Source organism: Onychostoma macrolepis, chromosome 10 (assembly GCF_012432095.1).
Source record: "Onychostoma macrolepis isolate SWU-2019 chromosome 10, ASM1243209v1, whole genome shotgun sequence".
In the NCBI taxonomy this organism is placed as follows: Eukaryota; Metazoa; Chordata; class Actinopteri; order Cypriniformes; family Cyprinidae; genus Onychostoma; species Onychostoma macrolepis.
This window is the reverse complement of record NC_081164.1, coordinates 15,827,244-15,850,101: the sequence shown is the minus strand read 5'-3', so window position 1 is coordinate 15,850,101 and position 22,858 is coordinate 15,827,244. Positions and strand designations below refer to the sequence as shown.

Below are 22,858 nucleotides of genomic sequence, written 5' to 3'. Positions count from 1 at the left end.
AAAAATAATAATAATAACAACCTGTTTTGGTCATATTTACTATTAATTGCCCAGCTCCCCCTGTCATTGATCTAGCACCCGCGTTCAAAATTCTCTGGCACTGCCCCTGGCATTAAACATCATCTGGATATTTTTGAGTTGATGTGCCTTTGCTTTCCACAATGCACCCATAAGCCCAGCGCATGAGACCTTTCAGGGCACTCTGGGTAATTTTCCAGTTGAAAAAGTAGTGTATTTCCTTTCTCAGTTGCAGCTCATTGGAAAATGGTCTTGCCATCAGTAGTCCCATCATCCTCTCCCACTCTCTCTATCCACAGGCCACAGAGTTGCTTAAGGCTATTCTCCCTTTTCACTTGCTGAAGTGGCCTGAAACCCCTTTTGCACCAAGGCGTTAAAATGTTAACATACTGTTGAAGCTGATGGCTGTCAAATCAATGTGCCCGTTTGTCAATCTCAATTATGCCTCCAGTATGTTTTATGGCACCTTTTTACCTCTCAGGAGAAATAAATTCCCATTTCGTTTGTGAAATCGTGCGCTTTAGGCACAGTGTAGGACTGGCTCTTAGCTTCGGTCAACGAGGAATAGAGGTGGCCGCAGAGATTTCTATTTTCAGTTGACGCCTATGGTGAGTGTCACACGGAGGCTTGTCAGAGTCATACAGGAGATTTGACAGAGGTGATGGACTCAGCAGGTCTTAATAGGTTGCATGCCTGATTCTAGATAATGTATGTTATTTTCACATGCTGACTCATTCAGTGAGAACAGGAACTGCAAACTGAGAGCTTTGACATTTGGATCCATTCAAGACTAATAGATGTTTTCACTGCCACTCTTTCATCCATCCATTTTCCAAACTGCTCACCCAATATAGGGTCGTAGGGATGCTGAGTGTACCTCTATATCTCGGGCCGCATGCTGTAATGTATTAATTATTTGTACAGCTGAGTTAAGTTGAAAGGAAATCATACTTGTTAGGATGTAAATTACCCCCCCCCCCCCATTTAAACACTGAATCAATCACAATGAAAGGCAACATTTAGCAGCCTTATTTTTACACACTGCATATGAAACATTTCTGCTGCTCTGTCTGAATGGCATTTGTAATATAATTTCCAAATATGGAAACCACCCATAAATTGGGTCATGCTATTGACATTGCCTGAGGTCCAATTCCTAAAAACATGAAAAACTAGTTTTGCCATCTAAATGAAATTGCATTCCATGAATGTATCTTCAAGACTTTTGGAATAATTTTTTGCTGAATTGAGTTTATTCAAATTAACCTGTTAAAATTGACCCTTTACTAAGCCCCGCCTTAAAAACGTTACTGGCCAATCTGAATTTAGCATAGGATCTGTTCAGATGAAGAAACAAATTCATCTTGGATGGCATGAAGGGTCAGTAAATTTTCAGAAAATTTATATTTTTGGGTAAACTATTCCTTTAACGATACTAAAAATGTAATGTTATTTACATATCAATAGTACTGTTATTTACATATCAATTAGTCGTGGCCTAATGGATAGAGAGGAGTCTCAGGTCTGGCAGGAATTGTCGGTGGGGGGAGTGAATAACCAGCACTCTCTCCACCTTCAATACCACGACTGAAGTGAGACCCTTGAGCAAGGCACAGAACCCCCAACCACTCCCCGGGCCACTGCTCCGGGTGTGTGTTCACGGTGTGTGTGTGTGTGTTCACTTGGATGGCTTGGATGAGCACAAATTCCGAGTATGGATCACCATACTTTGCCACTTCACTTACTCATATCGATTCAGGTCACTGTGGTGTTGATATTAACTAAAAGGTTTACAGCAGCATAGTGACTGTATTGTAGAAATGTTAGGAATCACTAAAGTTATCACTTGAAAAGGCTTTTTACTTATTTTGTATTTCTTTTGACTGTGAGAAGCATTTACCTTGATTATGACTTAATCATGGTGCATGGTACTGCATAATGTAACAATTCATTTAAACAAAAGCAGCATTTTTTACACTATAATAATTAATCCCAGATCCCTTAAGAATAATATCCAATAATATCCTACATTGTTGACATACATTTCCAGTTAATTCCTATGGGTTGTTCTGCAATCTGAAATATACGAGTTAGCAGCAATTACCAAAGTGGGTGTAGCTAAGCTAATAATCAATTACTATTTATTAAAACAGTATATTTTTCTTGACAAGAATGATGAAGTAAAAATAAAAGTAACCACAATTTCTCCAGAAACAAAGAGTTAGTCAAAAGTTAGTCAAACAGTTGCAGAGGGAAACCTTCACAGAATCAATGGTGTCCCCAAAATGACCTAAAAAAAAAAAAAAAATCTAGTGTCTTCTTCAGTCTAGTTTGCACATCTTTTCTGCTGTGTGTAAGACACCATAAAATATTTTTCTGCATAATTTTTCGTTTTCCCTCAGCACTGTCTTCCCATACACTCCAGGTGCTCCTAGATGCTACTAAATAAAGCTGAAGCGAAGGGTTTCGTAAGACAATGACTACACTTCCTGTGACTCAGTGCACATATTGGCTGAAATTAGCCACATACCTTTTCTTCATAGTGAATGTAGTTGGACGCCTCCGGACCAAGGTACTTCACCAGGCTGGAGATCACAGCATCTCTTCTCTCCTCCATCTAAAATGAGTACAAAACAATGTGTTTATCAACATATCACAAAGGTATTAAAAAATTTAATTATCCTGAATGTACACTTCTAGGGCCAGATTTACTAAACAGGGCAAATTAGCGTTAGAGTGCAATTCCATAAAAGCGTAGATGGGAGGGGAAAATTCTGCGGGTGATTTACTGACAAGGTGCACATTAAAGATCACAGACACAACATCTAATTTCCATAATGACCAGCGCAAATTACTGCCTGCTTTAAGACATGCTTTTTTGGGGTGTTAAATAATGCCGTAAATACCAGTGAATTGACAAGCACAAATCTTAGTAAATTGCGTTGCGTGATTCATTTAAATACCCTCCTCCCATAAATTTACAGATCGAAAGGGAAACTCCTACAAATGCATATTCAATAAGGTGAGTCGCAAAAATATGTCCAAGCCTTTTCAGCGCTAATTTCCCATTGCGTAAATCCTAACAGTACTTTTTTTACGCCAAATGAGGGTTTGCACTGGCGCAAGCTGATAGTAAATCTGGCCCCTAGTGTACTTTAAATCCTAAAAGTATATATAAATATAAAAAAACTGTATATTTTATAAATATAAATTTAAACTTTAATACATTTTTATTTAATTACAAATAACGTTTCCCAAAAAAACATTATTTATTCTCTTCTAAAGTATATAATCTCCTTAAGTATTCTTTTTCAAATTATGCTAAACTACTTTTTTTTCACAAGGGTGAGAACCGGGCCGGATCCGGTTCTCCAACCTCCATCGATCCAAATAACTCAATCCCTCTTTGGTCTCTGTTCTCCATGAGTTATGGGCAGAAAGGGGCCAGGCCGCGCACCCTTCCTGTTACTATGCCAGGGAGTGACAGATGTTAAGGGAACATATAAAACCCTGCATCTGCATGTTGTGCACACTTCCACTTGAACCGAGTGTCCCAGCCCATAATTCAGTGTACAGTTATGGCTTCACACCAGGTAGGAGGGGAGGGGGGTGTTATAAAAGTGCCCATAAGGAGTTGGAGGGCTAGCCACTATCTCTAATGCCTGTCCATAAAACAAACCGCACAAAATTACACTTCATGTCCACACTTCAAATTTTTCCAGCTCATTCATGTGAAGGTAATGTCGAGTAACGGTAGAAAGCACATGGCTGCATTGCGCTGAGTAGTCAGTCTGGGCTCTTCATACCAGAGCTTGTCGACAAATGCATTGCAGAGTACATGACTCTTCATTTTTACAGACAAATCTCAATTAATGGAGGTGAAAAATGGGTATTTCAACATAAAACACTACCTAATGCAAACTAGTAATGTTGTATTAGCAAATGAGAACCAGACTGGCTTGTCCATCTGATTCATTATGAATGAAGCGACCATAAACTCACTGCTCTTGTCTATAATGCATGACTACAGACGGTCTTGGAGTTTTATCATAAGAGGCATGATGGAAACGTGCTTATCGGACCAGTTCATCACAAAGAGGGAATTCTGGTCTCATCTGGTTTTCATGGATTTTAGCTGTAGGCTAGCTATTTTGTGCATGCAAGATGTGTGGCCTTCTTTGTTTGATTGAGCGACGAATGACAGATAAATCAATAGTTGGCCACATTATCAGTCAGGAAAAGACTCTTTGAAGACGCAGAGCTGGAAATATTTGTTTTCCCAAGATAACACTTCCAGTTTAATCTGTTCCAAAGACATTTGGTTAATCGCTAATCTGTTATTGCTAGTTTACAGACAATTTGGTTGCAGAAAGACTAGCATACAAGTATTATCTATATACTATTATATTATGTCTTAATACTTTGAATCATTTTTGTTTTTTCAGATTTCATTTTGATTTCAGTTTAGGTTTTAGTAGTTTTATAACATGATTGTGTCATTTTTATTAGATGTAGCTTGTTTTAGCTTTAATGGCTTTATTTTAATTTCAGTTTTAGTAATTTTAGTACTTCAACTTAAAACTTATTTTAGTTAATTGCCATGTAAGGCAACATGGTAACACATTAGTATAGGGACCAACACTCACTAAACTGTTAGACATTTCTGTAATTTCCACAGTTATTTACTGTATATCACCCAGTGTAATGCTGCAAATTCCCTTTACAGTAAATAACTGTAATACCCTTTGCATCATGGGAATTTTCTGTGACGTCAGACCCCACATACAGAGACTTACTGTATTTTTTTAAATTGCTGTATACTACTGTAACGGTCTCTTTGGCGCCATTATACTGAGGTCGTTTTATTTTCCTAATTTCTTACATTTGGATTGACAGGATTTGCCCTACACCATGTGTACAACGCCGCAGCAGCTTGGGACTGACTACAGTACGTGTTACATCGCTTCTAATGATTGGAAAATCCGTTTGTACTTCGTGTCAGAAACAGCGCAAGCGCTTGGAGTACATCTGAACGTCAGAAATATACCGGGGCATCAGTTTACTGTCCGCATCCACTGTAGATAGTATATATAATGGGTTCTATATTGTTGGCTGTTGTCGACTCGCGCCTCGCCGCGCCACTCGCGTCCGACGAAGACACGGAAGCAGCGCCGCCGGTTTTTCCCGGGGATGAACCCGCGAGAGTGGAAGAGCTCCGGAGAACATCTGCGCTGTGTGTCGATGCACCTTAGGAGAGAATAAGACCAGCAAGCAAGGTAAAAATATATGTACGTTTGTCTGTGTGTTTGTGTCAGATTTTTGCACACCAGTTTACCTAACATTAGTAACATTTACTCGTCAACATGGCGGTTACAGAACGTTGCCATGGTAAACTGCGCCGTCGTTTCAAACAACTTTTGTCAGCTTATTGAATTAAGTTACCGAATTAAAATTGTTTTTAACGAGCAACGCTTATCTTGTATTAACATTAGGTTAACTAATGTGAAATTTAGTTCAGGTGTTAGTAGTTAATGTTGGCCAGTAGCCTGAGAAAATAAAATCATATGTTAGCTAGGTTAAACTAGTTTTATGGCTAGCTGCCTTTCTAGTTTTAGAATTAGTTTGTTATAGTTTTTAATGGAATTTAAAATTTACTGCATTTTTTTGTATTTGTGTTTTAAAGGCAACTGCAATGAAGCATCAAGAAAGACATGAGCAGGCCAGCCACCCTGAGACTGATAATTCATGGTAAGAAAACAACTATGGTTTTGAGAGATTTGTGTATTCTATATGGGGTTTGTTTTTTTAAAGTGTGCTATTTCTACATCTTGTTTTTCAGAGAAGGCATTTCTGTCAAAGTGGACGGTGAGCAAAGATGGTGGCCGTGTTTTGGAGCAGCACCTGGGTTTTGCAGAGGGCTATGTATTTTTTGGCTGTTTGTCTTTTTCCCCATTATGTTTCTGTAGCCTAAATATTCTTTGTGAGGATGAATCCAGAGGACACAACATAATGCACTGCAAAACGTCCTAAGACAGGAGAAATGGTGAAGATGCACTGTTCCAGCATTGGAAAACTGTATTTTTAAGTGTTATACATGCAATGTTTTAAATAAAGAATTTGATATTTTGTAATTATTGTGTCCATTTTAATTGAATGCCAGTAGTACCTATGTAGAGTAAAAATAAAATGAATTCTATATAAAAATTATAAAATCTAATGAAATCTATATTAAAATGAATGAATTACAGTAGTATACTGATAAATCAAATGCAGTTTGCTACTGTAAATCTTAATTACAGTAACTTACTGGCAACAGTGTTGCCAGTAAGTTACTGTAAAAACTCTTTGAAATGTCTTAACAGTGTATTAACTAGTTGCTTATTAGCATGCCTACATTGGCTGTTTATTAGTACTTATAAAGCACATATTCTGCATTACCCTATTCTTACAACATTAAACCTACCAATACCTAAATGTAGAAATTACCTCACTAACTATTAATAAGCAGCAAATTAGTAGTTCATTGAGGCAAAAGTCATAATTAATGGTTTGTTAATAGAGAGAATTGGACCTTAAAATAAAGTCTGACCAGCAACATTTCTGAATTTGGTCCCACTTTATATTAGGTGGCCTTAACTACTATGCACTTACATTTAAATTAATAATTTGGTAGAATGCACTTATTGTGTACATACATATTTTTACATTGTACTTATATTTTTTAAAATACCTATATGTAATTACATCTGTAATTAATTTATGTAATTATATTTAGAATTACACTGTTGACCCATTCCTTACATCTTAACCCACCCTTAAACCTACCCATACCACCAAACCTGTCCCTAACCTTACCCATATCCCACCTCAATAGCAACAAATGTGTTTTGCAATATAATATGAACACAATAAGTACATTGTACTTATTTTTGATGTAAGTACATAGTAGTTAAGGCCACTTAATATAAAGTGTGACCCTGAATTTTATTTGACATTTTTTGTCTAATATTTAAATTTTATTTCAGGTTGATTCCATCTACCAAAACTATTTTAATAGCAACCAACAAGTCATTATTTTCTCCAGCAAAATGTAGCTCATGCTGGTTGAGCAAGAAAATGTTTGCTAATTTAGATACAATAAGTGGTCAAAGTTTTGTTGGGAAGCATGGTTAACAGTTATTCCCTAGATGCTGTAAGTGGGATCAAAAGACCTTTGAAATGTACAGTAGTTGTGCAATCTGACAAAAAAGCTAATATTATATCTTTTTTTTTTCAGCTATTATCATTATTAAATGGCTAACCACCCATTTATTATAATACATGAAGGCTCCTAAAAGTGTGAAATGAACTTTAAAATTGGAATGCTAACAGTTGTCTCCACATATGATAGACCTTCAAGTTCAGCTAGATGAAGAAAAGCTTCCAAAACCCAACATATGGTTACAGTATGATCAGCTCTGCCGGCCTCTTCAGCAGGGTATTGCGACTGTTATACTTTACAAAGGCAGTTTTTGAGCAACTAAATGTCAGTATATATATATATATTTTCACCTCTTGACTCATTGTCTCAGTATTCCCCGAAAGTGTGAAACTGAGAATAGACCTGACATATTAAACTTCCTTCTCTGTATCTCTCACTTTCTCTTTCCATTTCTCACTCTTGCTATATGCTATTAAAATGCATTGCTCTCTTTCCCAAACCCTCACTCTCATTCTCATTCTCTCTGTCTCTCTATCATTCTCTCTCACCTTTCTGTCGCACCAGTCACAGGCCTGTACTCCAGTGATGAACCCCACCAGCGCAGGATTGCCTCTGGGGCTGGTGGCATCAAATGTGACGCTTAAAGGGCAGTCCTCAGAGGGACGTGCCACAATTTCCCCTGAGAAACCCTTTTCCTTCCAAAATGCCTGTGAAGTCAGATAAAAAAGCAGAGAATGAACAGCCTTGAAAAAGAAAAACACTCATTCTTTATTAAAAGAGACCAGCGCAATGCTGAAAAACGGACATTATCTGCATAAATGTCAACTACATTTGCATACATATATAAAGCTAAAAATTCATTATACAAGCTATTTAAAATATTTTACTGACAAATGTAAAACAAAATGTGTTTATGTGGTATTGTTCATTTTTAAGTCAATTTGGATGAAATAATTTGCTAAATTAACAAGTCTAAAATGTAAATATATGCTTTGCATACATATGTAACTTCAACAGCATTCATAAATGTGTTATACATAATTCATGAACATATGCAATTAAAGATGATAATAATAAAAGATTAAAACACATTTTTAAGCACTCAAGGAGGGTCTCATGGACTAACAATTAAAGTACAAGTGCATTGTGCAGAAAAGGTTATCATGCAAACATTCACAACAGGGTTACTCTATTATTTTGTTACTCTGAAATACAACTTACTACAGAGTTACTTGGTTATTAAATTTACGATAACACCACCGTTTCATATTAATGCAATCTAAGTTTCACAGCCAACTCTGGGAGTGATTTTTGTGTATGTTTGATTTTCAGTGGGCTCTAATTGTGTAAACTTATCATTATCTTTAAACATTTAATGCACAGGTAGTGAGGGAATACTCCTATTATCTTATTTGATATGCAAAAGATGTTCAAAACATCTTTCACAGTTGACAGTCAAATTTGATCCTCTGATTAAGGTGGCATCTCCAGTCACTGCAGAGCCAAGATTAAATATTAAATTAAAGTGAGGGCTTATACTGAATATGCTAGTCAGAGCACTAGGAGGCAGCTCTCCATGCCTCTGCACATTTTAACTTCATTATAGAGTTTAATGCAATAGAGCTGTAGGGGAAGTGACTGCACTGTGCTGGGAAAGCTGGGAAAGCCGGTAAGCCGGTTGTGGGTAAGTGGATGTGTTATGCGTGTTACTCACAGTGGGGTACGTGACAATAAACTTCATCATGTGGCCGATAGGCAGGCACTGGGTGAGGCGCTGGCGCTCAGTCGGCAGGGCAGGCTCATAACGGATCTGGGCTGAAAGGGAGGGCATAATCAGAGTGCCACTGAATTAAATAAGAGCCATTTAGCACTAGAAAACAACAGTAGAATGATACTGACATTAAATAGGAAAGACAGGTCTGTTCTTACAATTGACCCCTCACAAAAGCCCACCCCTCCTCAGTTACTGTTGCTATGTCTGACAAGCCATGCCTCTCTTACACTACACACCACGTTCTCACGCAGTGAAAATACAATCGCAGAGCGAAGAGGAAACTGACAACGTGCCTACAGACAAGACAGAACAGGTTACTTCTGGTATGAATCAATTTATTTATTTTTTTTAAGAAATTCAAACTATAAATAAATACCATTTTGTGGCTCTTTAATGTATCGTGACAGATCACTGTATTGCCCCAGTTAATAGTGGCACAAGTGAACCGAACGTCTTTTCATATTTACTTAAAGCATAAAATCAACATGAATGAACATCAGAACTTATTTTATTTCAACCGCAGAAAAACATCAATACACAATATTTTTCAAGTTAATCTTTTCCACAGTTAATCTACTATCCTGTCTGATTTGTTTGTCGGGCAAGATGGCAAATTCAGCATTATGATTGGTCAGATGGCCTGTCAATCAAGCTCTTTGCAAACGGTCAATTGCTAGGAACCATTTTCTAAACTTAGGTCACATTTTCAAAACTCTTCCAAAAAAAAAAAAAAAAAGGGTGTAGAAACAGTTTTTACTCAGAAATTGTAACTGTTAAACCTCTGCTACATTTCTACAGTAAGACTATATTGAAATAATTTCACATCTTAAAAAAAGAACCATGGTTCATATTCATAAGGGTAGGAAAAATTTTGCACTCTAATGTAAAAATATGAATTCCAAATAGTAGAGAGCTGTCAAAAAATAAATTTACAATAGAAAGCACTGTATAATGCTATTTGTTGTTAGTGTTTTTAAGGTATTGTTTTTTGGACGATTGTTGGGTGACAATCTTGCTAGTGTTGTGATTTAATGACTTGATTTGAGACATATATTAGAGCCCTGCACAGGCCTCAAATTTAGGCCCTGGCCCTAGCCGGGCCTATGTCCAACAGCTTATCAGAATTACCGGCCCCTTCTCCCAAAACAGCTTCTACTACCGTTTCAGCTATTAAAATAGTTAAGTTTTGTATGTAATGGCAAAGGGATTATATTTCGTTTTGTTTTTTTAATAAGTTAATTTAGAAAAACGTTTGGAGCATTTTTGTTTGTTAAATATAAGTTTTAGTTTTTTTTTTAAAGTAATGACCACACGGCCAGCGGAAGACAGTGAGCTGATCATAGCCTATGTTTTGTAGGGTCTGATATGTAAATAATTTAATTTAGCTCAAAGGGAATCATTTATGATTAATCGGCAGCGATTCACTGAACGAGCCGCACAACATCAACTCTGCACTGGATATTAAAATCCAAAATATAGTGAAAACACTATTAATAAGCACAGTAACAAGATCGGCAGATTAAGACATTAACTTGTAAGCACAAAACACAAGATACTTCTCTTTTCAATATAAATAAGTGATATTGCATAGACCTGAACAACCATCAATCACTTAATTAACCCTCGCATTGAGTTTCTCAATGAGGCTAAATTTTATATTAAATGCACCAGCTCAGTTAGACCTGGAGGATACTTGCTTGTGTTGCCTTTGTGTTACAGAGATTCCCTTTTGTCGTTGTCATTGTTGCTGGAAAAGGGGTTTCCCAAGTGCTGATTGGCTGGAAGTTCAGTAATTGTTGAAGGGATGTCTTGGGTGTTGGCTGAGGATGCGGAGTTGGTCTGGTTGAAGATTTGAGGCGGTCACAGGCTTGAGTTGAACTCGGAGACAAGGCGTGGCGGCAAAACTTAAACCGAGAACATGAAACTCGCAACGGAAAATAAACTAAAATAAAAGAAAGAAAGGGTGTAACAAGACTAGGTGGTTTTTCTTCTCATCGTGGTGTTAAGTAGCAACTGGCCTGTAGGCCAGAGCACGCTCAAAGAACGCTAAAAACAGCGTCAAAACGCGGTGGCGAGAAGAGAGAAGGGCGAGAAGGAAAGATTTGATGGTGTCCTGAGTTTTTAAACTCGGCTTTTGGAACACCTCCCAACTGGTGTGTTGACCAATTAGATCTTAGCTAGGGGTGTTCCTCCCATCATAAATCAGTTTGTTATCTGGTCACATGGTCCGAATTTTACACGCTCTTGTAAAGTATAATTTTGGACATGATTTCTACAACCAGAATATGATACATTTGACACAGAATTAACTGAAAGAAACGTTTCAAGCTAGAATTGTCAAACTCATACATACCAAACACGACTAACCCTTAAAGTCATTCAATAGTTATTAGAAAGACATACATAATATGTGCTTAAAACATGATAGTCTAATGTGTGGGTTACATACATAATATAGTGTTATGCCTAGCAATGTCCTTTTAGGATGGTTTTATGTGCATATGAAAAAGAAAGTCTCTTTGTAGTTCTGTGGAGACCAAAAGACATGTTCTTTGGACGGAGGAATTTCAGTCTGGTTCTTTGTCTTCTATGTGTGGGGGAAAAGTCAATCTAAAGAAGCTCATGTTTTGTCTTGTGGAACACATGTGATGGCCATCTCTTTGACCATTAATCTTGATTATTAGCCCCAAATTTGACGATCTCCTTCCTGCGTTGGACTTATCAATAAGTGTTCTTTTGTCTTAATGTTGCAAGCTGTTCTGGAAGAGGCTTGCATTTTTGCATTTTTTTCAGTGGAAACAACTTAAAATACGTGGTCATTTTTGCTCATAAAGGTAAGAGTAATACATCATTCGGAACTGTAAAGGGTCTACGTTTATTTGTGTGCACTCACAATATCAACAAAACGTTGTGTTTTTATAAAATAAAGAAAACAAACATGATGCGCTTTCTGCTGTCTCGGTCTTCAATAGGAGCACTTCACAAAAATGAACCGAAACTCAGCGAATACATGCCTCACAGACATGACAAATATATCTATAGAAAGCTTTAAATTACTACTTAAAATAAAACAAATCAAAAACAAAAACTCTTTAATTATAATCATAATCATAATCCGTAAAGATGCACTTCTCTCTAAAGGTGTGTCTAATGAGGAGATGGTGAGTCAGAATCGGCAACTTCATCCTTGCAACACGGACTCAGAAAACACTAGTTTATTAGTAAATAATTCAAATATCTCCTTACTATTTCCCCCTGACACATTCATGGTATTTACTTTTGCCTGTGCTTTGCGGCAAGCTTTAGCTTATTGCGTGCATTTGAACATAGAACTCTTCAGCTGTGCTGACAACGCATGCTACTTCTGGTGGAGACACTAAACACCATTGAGCCACTCTTCACAGTCGTGGTAGCACAGTCTCGTGTTGTTTCCACCAGTGTGGCAATTTGATGGATGTCTAAAATATAAAAAAAGGAGAAGCCTAAAACAGGCCCGAGGCCCGGCCCGTGTCTGAACTATGATGTAAAAATTGGCCCGAAGCCCAGTCCTAGAGGTGTAAAAAAGTCAGGGCCCATCGGGCCTGTGCTGAAATGCAGGGCTCTAACATGTATGAAGTGTTTTGGTAGTTCAGTGGATATGAAATTACTGAAAGTTGGTAAGAAGTGTGAAGAGTTTTGAAAAGGTGACCCAGGAATTGATAAATACGTCCAAGTGATAAAAGAAAAAAAAAAAAAAGAAAATGTTGTGAGCTCTCTTATTGGTTACTGTCTTCATAGGCAGCTACCTTCTGAGAAAGCATTCTAACCACAATAGAAAGCAATTTGGAACACTTTGGAAACATCAAATTGTACTCCATATGTAAGAAGCAACTCATAATTGATTTCAGTAGAGTTTAATGTTAACATGTTGCTAAGCTAACGCTATGAAACTCTAACTAGCTTACAAAATAGATAGTACATAGAAATATTGGCTAAAATGGTAGCTAGCTTTATCAATTCTTTCTCAGTACTGAATGACATACAGAATATGTTAATATGCAACACTTCAACAATCACATCAGCAGCCATCTTGGATTGATATTTTCACAAAGCTCATCGCTGTGTTTTTCTTAATAGTACATTGGGTACATTAAACTATAGTCTCAGAGCAAAGTAAACATTTATGATGCCTTAAAATTCTGCCTATGTAGGCAGCTTACTAGGTTTTGGAATGTCTCGCTGACACTCTTGATCATAGGGGATTCTGGGATACTGTTTATACATTGGATTTAGGGGGCGTTACAGAGGACAGGACAGGACTGAATATAAATATGTGCTTTAAAGAAAAATGGAAAACAGCAAATGGATTCAAAGATATGAAAGGGAAAAATGGTAAGCGCAGGAACACAGACAGGAAGAATATGGTATAGAATAACTCATAGGTCTCAGATCATCCTTTGGTATTGATTCAGGTGGCTATACCTTCTAATCAAGCAGCACTTTGGCAAATTGGATGTAATACCCCAGTGACTAGCTTTCCATGAAATTGCCAATCTATTAATGAATCCCTGCGATTTAACACTACTACTTTGTTTTCCTAAAAGCCGTAATTAAGGCTTAGCCATTTTGCGAGTATAAGTGTGGGGTATCCAATAACTTTATGTGCAGCCCTCAGGGCCATCACTACGCCTGAGTAACACAAACAGTGCCAGAAGGGACACTGACCTCATTTTTGACGAGACAGCCATCTGGCGACAAGCCAACATGTCAGCTATAGCCTTTTGAAGAGGGGGCACACAAATAAATTGTTGTCTGCTGCCTAGTCAGTCACTTGAAACATAAACTCTATAGCCTAATAGTAAAACCTGTGCGAAAAAGAACTTAAGGAAATAATATACTTTAAAACAACTTATTTAAGTGCAAACTGAATTAAATGTTTTTTGGAAACATAATTGCATGTTATCTATAATGAGATGTATTTTAGTTTACATTTATATTCAAATCAATTATTTATTAAGAATTAAGAAATAGATAGAAATTATATTATCTGCAAGTAAAAATTGTAATAAATACATACTTACAAGTGCACATTCAATACAAGCACGCTTCTTTTGCAAAAGAGAAATCTGAATTAAGGTAGGGTAGGTGATTTCGGAGAGGCTAGCAATAGCAAGCTACCTTTGAAAGCATAAGATCCCACCCTCCCTGCAAATCACTCTCCAAAGCCACACCTCCTCCAAAACACATGACCACGCTCAGGCAGACCAGAGGATAACCAGCAACACGATAAGAGATGCTGCTGAGGATTGAATGCAACACTGTCATATTACCTCATGTCTCTTTGACCAGTGAGAAAACATTACAGTACAAAGCTCATAATATTACAATAATAACACCTTCCATTCTTGCTCGGAATGCAATAGCGTAATGGAATGCGTTTATGACGTATCATGTCTGCGTGAACAGGGTGCACGGAGGTATGCAAATACATATGTTGACAGGCAGGTAGGACAGCCTATTGTAGCCCTTGAACCGAGGAATAACATTTTATGGTCCAACACCTTCCACAGACAATATAAATACATTTAGACCACTTAGCGTAGTGATTGCTATCGGGATGTGAAGAGACTTTCAACCAGCAAAAAATCTTTTTGAACCAAATCACCTAACAGTACAATATGAAAATATGTATTTTACTGCAAAAAAACATGTTTGGTCTTATCAGTGCACAAAGTTATTTAAGTTAAATTCTAATCTGACTCCATTTTATTATGACCTTGAATTTAGAATTCCAATTATTATTGATCACTGATAGCAAAATTTATCTAAAAATCTGATTATTCTATTTAGCTCTTCAATTGTATTGAATCTTTTTAATCTTATTCCTATAACACTTTGAGTCTCGTACCGGCCAATATACGGATCTCATACTCACAAACTTGTCAGTCTTGGTCATTAGACAGAGTTGACTGACTAATATTGTAGACGGCCCGTGCTATACTTTGCTCATTCTAGAATACATTATTTAGTCCTCATAGATCTGTACACACTTAATTAAATTAAAACTATATCAGTAACAATTTACAATATGGGTGCACAAATATGCATTAAATAATGCTTAACTAATGCACAGATAATCATGAGTTAATGTAGAACACATGAAGAACTAAACCATTTATTAATGATTACTGCATCAACAACTAATGAACATTCTATATGATTCATAGATTCATCATTGGCTAATGATTTGCAAAGGTATCATTATGTTATGACTTTATTGGTTGAGGCACAGAATTATTAACTAATTGTTAAGTAATATGTCATTGTGTTTATGGATTTTGAATTAGTTAGTCATGTGCCTCAACAAGTAAAGTCATAACACAATGATACCTTTGCAAATGATTAGCTAGTGATTAATTAAAGCAAACATTCAACTTGAAGTTGAAATGCATGCTTCAACCCATTGTGGTAATTAACATATGAATTTACACTATTAGTTAATATAATATGTTATTAGGGAATTAATACTTTATGACACATTTAACTAATAACAATTTATTGATTACTGAATCTATGAATCATATAGAAATGTTCATTAGTTGTTGATGCAGTAATTATTAATAAACTATTTAGTTACACATTAACTAATGATTATCTGTGCATTAGTTAAACATGAATTAATGCATATTAGTGCCACCGTATTGTAAAGTGTTACCACTATATCTAACCAGAGGTCATGACCATTACCATAGAACCAATTTGACCAACTTTACTTCCTCTGATGATAACTTTATATAATCATGCTGTGATTTACACAATGATTACATCATAGAGTAGAACATTCCAAAAGCTGTCGTTTTGTCAGACTGCCTTCAATATAAGCTGTTTTTAGACTAACAACAAAGGATGCATGTCCATCAGCGCCCTTGTTCAGTAGTCAGGGCACTGATCAGGCAGTGTATGTACAGTGTGTGTATATATATATATATATATATATATATATATATATATATATATATATGAGATGCACCCAAAGTTTTGAGTTCTGAAACTTACAGGATGTTTTAAAGTAAAATGACCTCTTATTAGGGGAGTGCGATATATATCGTCTGCGATAATATCGTAATTGTTGTTTTAAAGATGTGCAATTTGACATTATCGAGTATTTCTTATATGTCAAAACATCAAGGGAATTTTTGTTTCTCAGTTAATGACCCCTTTAAAACAAAACAAGGTAATGCAAGAAACATGAGGGTATCTCTCCAGTTCTGACACCAAATGTAAACAAACATGAGAAAAACACATGTGCACACTAAAAAAAACAACAACAACACAAAAACGGACTAGTTTATTCCCTCAAGACGTTATGAATGCAGTCTTATACTTCCCTATTTTCAAATACTTTTTAGCTTTGAGCCAAATGTTTTAATGTTGTTATTCATTTGGGAGCTGGCTAGCGTAGTTCATGGCTTCAAACTGTTCATTGAAGAATTTTTCAAAAAGGAAAATGAGTAGGGAAAAAACAAATACTTCCAGAACCAACGTTACTTAAAAAGCTGCAGGTCACTGTTATGCCAGCTGAATGTGTGTTTTGATATCTCAACTAAATGAATATGATTATCTAAAAAAGCCAGAAATACAAAACAATTACAAAATACCAGGGTTATTGTAACAAAAGGGACATAAAAGGGAGCTTGGATACTGTTGGGAAGGAAATTGTCACAAAGTCCATCTGTAAAATATTTAGCAAATCACCCAACATCATTCAAGTGGATCCGGCACTATGCAGAAAAGCATTTTAATTGGAGCGGATGTTAATAAATGTCTCTATTCTGACAATTAAAAATAAAACAAGACAAGCAAAGTGGAGAAGCGCTATGCGTGTAATTTTATTAAGCGACGGCAATCAGAAAAAAATATATTTTGATTACATTATGTTTCATGTTGCTAATTGAACAAGAGGCTCTGATTAGCACATTTGCATTGGGTTAACTCTCTCCCAAAGGACTTTCCAACATGTTAATGAATAAAACAAACCACACAACATGCTAATGCATCTTTTCTTAACCATGATTTATGTGCAATCGTTTACATGTGACTGCCAATCCCATGTCAACCCACATGAATCTGTCTCTCTGAAGGGCTGTGATGGCAGACGGGGGAAACAGATCTAATTTAGCCGCAGTAACTGAGCCGTGGAGTTGCTCTCATTGATTGAGAGCGATCGCTCTGCGTCTGGCAGTCCATCATAACTGTGTGCTTGTAAGCGACAGCGGCTCTCTGCTTACTTCAATTTGCTAGACGTTAGGAAATAGCAATGCCGCAAACACCACCTTTCTGGCAGGCAAACAGAAGGACAGAAGGGTGAATTCATTTGCACAGCTTTTGAAGAAATAAGATATTTGTGTGTTTTTATATAAATTGTGGCAGGAGTAATTCATCTAATAACAATCAAATGATGGAGTGAGTGTTAAAGAGACATATACTGTATCAAAAAAGTGCAGTACTGCCATTTTAACAAAGCATCCAGGGAGTGACGCTGTACAGGCCAGTGAAGTGCACCAGATTGTTGTAATCTGCTGTATCCTTCACAACCAAGCATTCAGAAATAGGCTGGAGGATGGAAATTGTTTTGTGCAAATTGCATTCAGCACATATTATTTACAAATGTTTGTCTTTACCTGGTTTGCATGATTCCTTTAGTGAACCTGGTGTTAAAACAATAATGCAAATAAATAACACTAGGCACACGCTTTGTGGCTGCAGTTCATGCTTTGGTGAATTCCCAGGATATTTTTCAGCCCATATTTTAGTTCCTCTCACACTTCTGTCAGTGTATCCCTCTATTTCTTGCCCTAAGGATTCATTCATTTATTTATTTATATTTGTGTTGTCTCTGCTCCCCCTCACTCGTTGGCATCTGTCACCTCTGTTACTCAGGTAGCCGTGAGTGGTGGAACAGACATTTATAGCATAACCTCAGGCTAATGGGCCACAGGTGCTCTCAGCATTTCTGTAGGATTCTCCCACCTGCCTGGAGCCTTGGGGAAAACTGTACTTAAAAAAGAAAGAAAAAGGGGGTGGGAAAGAAGAAAAAGAAAAAAACATTTCACTGGTTCACACTACTTTTGCACCGAAACAAAAAATTCTGGAACATAGTGGGCTGAAAACCAAGAATGCTTGTTTTCAATTAGCATTTTAATATAAATTAATATAAATATAAATTTTGCATACTTTTTTAATATAAAACTTGTCACCCATAGATAAATGAAATGGTTAAGACACAGGTAAGATTTTTGTAATTGTACTAATAAACAGAATAAAAGGTACAACGTTTTAAATACACAATAACAGGGTCTATATACTTTTCCAGTATGTTTGGATCTCATACATTTGAACTAATTGAATATTGCTTGTTTTACAGCTAGCCATATTCATAGCCATGTTCATGCTTTTTAACGGAATAAATTAAGTTAGCAGGTGCATTTATTAATTGCTTACAAACAGCAAGTTACATATTGTTGAGCAATTAGAATCATTGGCTTTGAAAATGTGATTATTTAAATAAAATGAAATAGATGCAAACTATGCAAAGATTTTAGTGCAGAAAGCCCTGTTTATTAAATTAAGGTAACTGTGTAATACAAATGTGTGAAAATTTTATTTGCAACTCAAATACAAATAATAAAAATTAAACACTTTTTTTTGTTGTTGTTGTTGTTGTTGATTGTTTCAGTGTTTCCTGTCCATTGCCCAAACTTCCAGTTTGAATAAGAAATATGTCAACACAGGAAATAAAACTGCACCTGTCAATTGATGTCAAAGCATTTTTAAACTTTGATATTTCCATGTGAACACTGCTTTTTCCCCAAAACAATTCTATTAGGCGCTAAATTGCTGTTCACATTTTCTTTCTTTCCTTTTTTTTTAGTCTTTCATAACTTTCATAAAATGCCATTTTCAGTTGAAAATTCCAGTGCCCAAAATCTGCAGCATCCTTTGTTCCCATTCCACACCCACCCTGCCTTCATTTATCTGTGAATGGCAAAGTGATACCAGCAATTTGCTAATTAAAGGTTTGGGCATAAAGCCTGTGCTTTTGAAAGCATTCCCAAAGCGCTGGGAAACTGGAAACATCCCGGCACTTTTATACCAAAAAACCTGCTTATACTTCGTTGTAAACATCCTTAAAAATAGGTCACGGCAGTCAAACGGATGCTAATGCTTCCCTGCTTTCCTACAGTATAAAAAGTCCTCTAAGCGAAACTCTGAGTGACGCGTCTGTGAGGTTCTTGCCACCGCCGTAGTCCGCCGTCACTGGAGATGCTCTCTCATCAAAGTGGAGTCGATGGGAGGCCGGAGCCGGGGACCGTTTTCTCTGCCAGTCAGCTCAAATTGCATGCAGCTGCAGTGCCAGCTTAGTCAGGTACAGCATTTTGGAGGAAGACTTGGGAGTTAAATATAGCATCCAACCAGCTGCACCCGGTTATGCTTCGACACGCCACAAACCCACCGAAGGAACGCGTCCAAACTCGGTTGAGCATCCGAACGCCAACCAAAATACCAAGACAAAAAGCACATACATCCCACAATCTGACTAATCGCAGGCATATTGTAGGCTTGGTGCAGCAAAGCATGAATACTTCATGGGTTTATACAGCTACACATGCGCCCACGCACAACAATCCCAGCAAACACACACACACACACACGTTCGTTTCTCATGGTTGCCCACGCACACCCACACTTCATATTCTGTCCTCTCCCCAACTGACAGAGAAATTCAGGATTGCATATAAAGTTTAACACGCTTATTTAAAGCGATCTCTAGAAGACGTCCGTCTCACTGACTTTCCTCATGACTGGCATTCCCTGTGACCTCCAAGTAAACAAATATCTAAAATCGACGACTGTAAAGCCAGGGGAAGAGTGTCTAATTCACATTGAGTCCTCTTAGATGAACAGTTCTCACCAAACCTAATATTCAGTCACTGTTTATTCACCCTTATGTTGTTCCACATCTGTATGTTGCTATTTGTTTTATCTGTGGAACAGAAAAGTAGACTTTTTAGACTTTTAGCAGACTTTGGTAAAAAAAAAAAAAGAAATATTACGCATCTCTTGACATTCAACATCAATTCATGGGTTCTAAAAAGGTCTAAAAATACCACAAAAGCACAGTGAAGTATTATACAAACTGCCCTTATTACTTCAGAATGCACGACTATCCTACTTGTGTGGAGCTTGAATGGCAAGGACACTTGGAAAAACGTACGGAAAAATAATAGCAAATGAGTTTGGAATGATACTGAAGTCACATTTTTATTTTTTGGGTGAACTATTCCTTTAAATGTTTAATGTAATATGAAACTCAATATTGAGAATATACGGTGAGAGGCCGCTCTTGTGGGCTGCCAGTAGAACAGAAGTCTTCTATTACCTGGCATGGCAAAATGAAGCACAATAAAGTACTATCAAGTCAAGCAGTTCATTAATCATTGAAATGGAGGTGGTGGGGGAGTGACTTCACTCATTATAAAAGATAGATGGATGGAAGGTTAAAACATTGGTCTCCATCAGCCCAGATGACAAGACGACACACAGTGGGACACGCTAACACTCCAATGAGTGAGTCAATAGGCATTACAGACCATGTAGGTGTTCAATTCCCAGAGTGGATCAGTTTGTACATCACAGAGAGAAGTTAAAAAAAAAAAAAAATTAAATAATTATTTAGTAATGATCGAGATATATGTATATATATACACATCATACAATCTCAGAAATAAAGGTACAAAAGCTGTCACTGGGGCGGTACCTTTCCAAAAGGTACGTTTGCACCTAAAGGGTCCATTTTGGTACCTTAAAGGTACATATTAGTAGTTAAAGTGTACATATTTGAACCTAATAGGTACAAAAGTGTACCTTTTGAAAAGGTACCGCCCAGTCACAGCTTTTGTACCTTTATTTCTGAGAGTGTAATAATATATTAATAACATGTTATAATAATAATAATAATATTTTATACTTTTAACATGTAATAATACGTACATTAATGTAAATCAACTATATTTAAGACATTTTCAGGTCAAAACCCCCCCCAAGTAAAATAGTAAAATTATGAACCTATAATATTAATTATAATAGGGGAAGTCCTTGAGCAAGGCACCGAACCCCCAACTGCTCCCCGGGCGCCGCAACATAAATGGCTGCCCACTGCTCCGGGTGTGTGTTCACGGTGTGTGTGTGTTCACTGCTGTGTGTGTGCACTTTGGATGGGATAAATGCAGAGCACTAATTCCGAGTATAGGTTACCATACTTGGCCACATGTCACTTCACTTTGACTTAATATAATAACCTATAATATTAATACTACAATAATATTATTACTAATATAAAGTAATAATAAATATTAATGTTTACAAAATATTACAAGAGTAACATTAATTCAAATCAACTATAAGACATTTCGGAAAACAAGCCTCCAAGTAAAAATATATTAATTTAATACTTTATTATTCATAAAAATAAAGATTAATATTGTATATTTACAAAATATTTGTCACGGTGCACACAGCAGGGAGGAACGAGGAACACGCAGACGAGGAGTAACTTCAAAATAACAGTCTTTAATGAGGACATCAGGACAGGGCAGGACAAGGCAAGGTTGACACAGACAGGAACACCGGGGAATAACGAGTAGACCAGACGAAAACTAACTAAACAGGCAGGAACTAAATACACATGACAATCACTGATAATAACTAAAACACAGCTGGACAAGACTTGACTAGGGGGCTTAAAGGAACAATTCAACCAAAAAAAAAAAAATCACAGTTTTATTATTGTTCTCACCCTCTTGCAGTTCCCAGTATTCATTTATGTCATTCATAAAACAAACTCATCCTTAAGCAGCTTTTCCATTCAATTAAAGCAGATAAAAGCCAAGCTCATAAAAAAATATAAAAATGACTTGAATGTGAATATGAAATATGTGAAATATGAATTTTTTCACTATATCCCAAGTCTGATGAAGTTATATACTAGCTATGTTCAAGCAATTGACTAAAAAAAAATGTTATTCCCTGACTGTCATTACTCTCAAATATAATTTGCAAAACTTTTAAGAGATTGTTGGTGGGTTTCGTTTTGTTTTGGGCTTTTTCATAATCAAATATTGGCATAAAATCACCATCAAATTGTATTGTATGAATTACAATTCATGAGACAATTTTTTGCATTGTCTCATACGTAATATGTACAATTATATGTGTGCAGATTGTATAATGCATTCTGATTCCCAGTAAGACTGTTAAAAAAAGTTTTCAGTTTTTTTAACAGGAGAAGACAAGCCAGAGGGTTGACTTCAAGCCACGCTGCCTTCATTATTTAATCGCTGAATGCATTTTGGACGGCCGTCTAATCTCAACAGTGTCTCCGGTTTTTAAGAGTTCCCGTCACCTGTCAGCTTGCCATCCGCGAATTCTGATTTAGAGCCAGAAGGACGATGGCAGTTCAGGCACTCTGCGTAATTCAGAGCTGTCCTTAGATCCGTCACATTAAAAGTGTCCTCGCCAGACTCTGCGCAACAGACTGCGCCGCACTATCTGTTAAACAAAACGTGGCAGCCAAACTTGCAGCCTGGATGGCGGTACTCCAGGAGGAAGTGCACTACAGGGGGCACGTGATTGACTGCTGTTTTGGGGTCAGTTTGACAGACTGTTTTATACGAACCATGTGATTCACATAGACTTGTGTGTGTACGTGCACTAACCTGCCAAGTGAGAAGGACATGCAACAATGACAGCTTTACAAGTGACTTTGCCTGCCGAAGTCGTAACTTTTATGTTCTCTGAACTCTGGAAGAGAAAAACATATCAGAATT

General features: G+C 36.8%; 1 protein-coding gene and 2 long non-coding RNA genes across 3 annotated transcripts in view; 1 reads left to right on the top strand and 2 right to left on the bottom strand.

The window, feature by feature from the left end:
* Positions 1–22,858, bottom strand: part of LOC131547977 (uncharacterized) — a 200,075-nt gene that overhangs the window by 136,534 nt on the left and 40,683 nt on the right. The gene's annotated exons all lie outside the window — the stretch shown is intronic.
* Positions 1–22,858, bottom strand: part of si:ch211-127i16.2 (probable flavin-containing monoamine oxidase A) — a 40,525-nt gene that overhangs the window by 9,170 nt on the left and 8,497 nt on the right. Inside the window, 4 exon segments of the mRNA XM_058788788.1 lie at positions 2,549–2,635; positions 7,768–7,926; positions 8,934–9,034; positions 22,748–22,832. Coding sequence (XP_058644771.1) covers positions 2,549–2,635; positions 7,768–7,926; positions 8,934–9,034; positions 22,748–22,832 — 432 coding nt within the window.
* On the top strand, positions 4,539–6,086 carry LOC131547979 (uncharacterized). Its single transcript, XR_009273072.1, has 3 exons — positions 4,539–5,294; positions 5,702–5,766; positions 5,858–6,086. It is a non-coding gene; the product is annotated as an uncharacterized LOC131547979 (long non-coding RNA).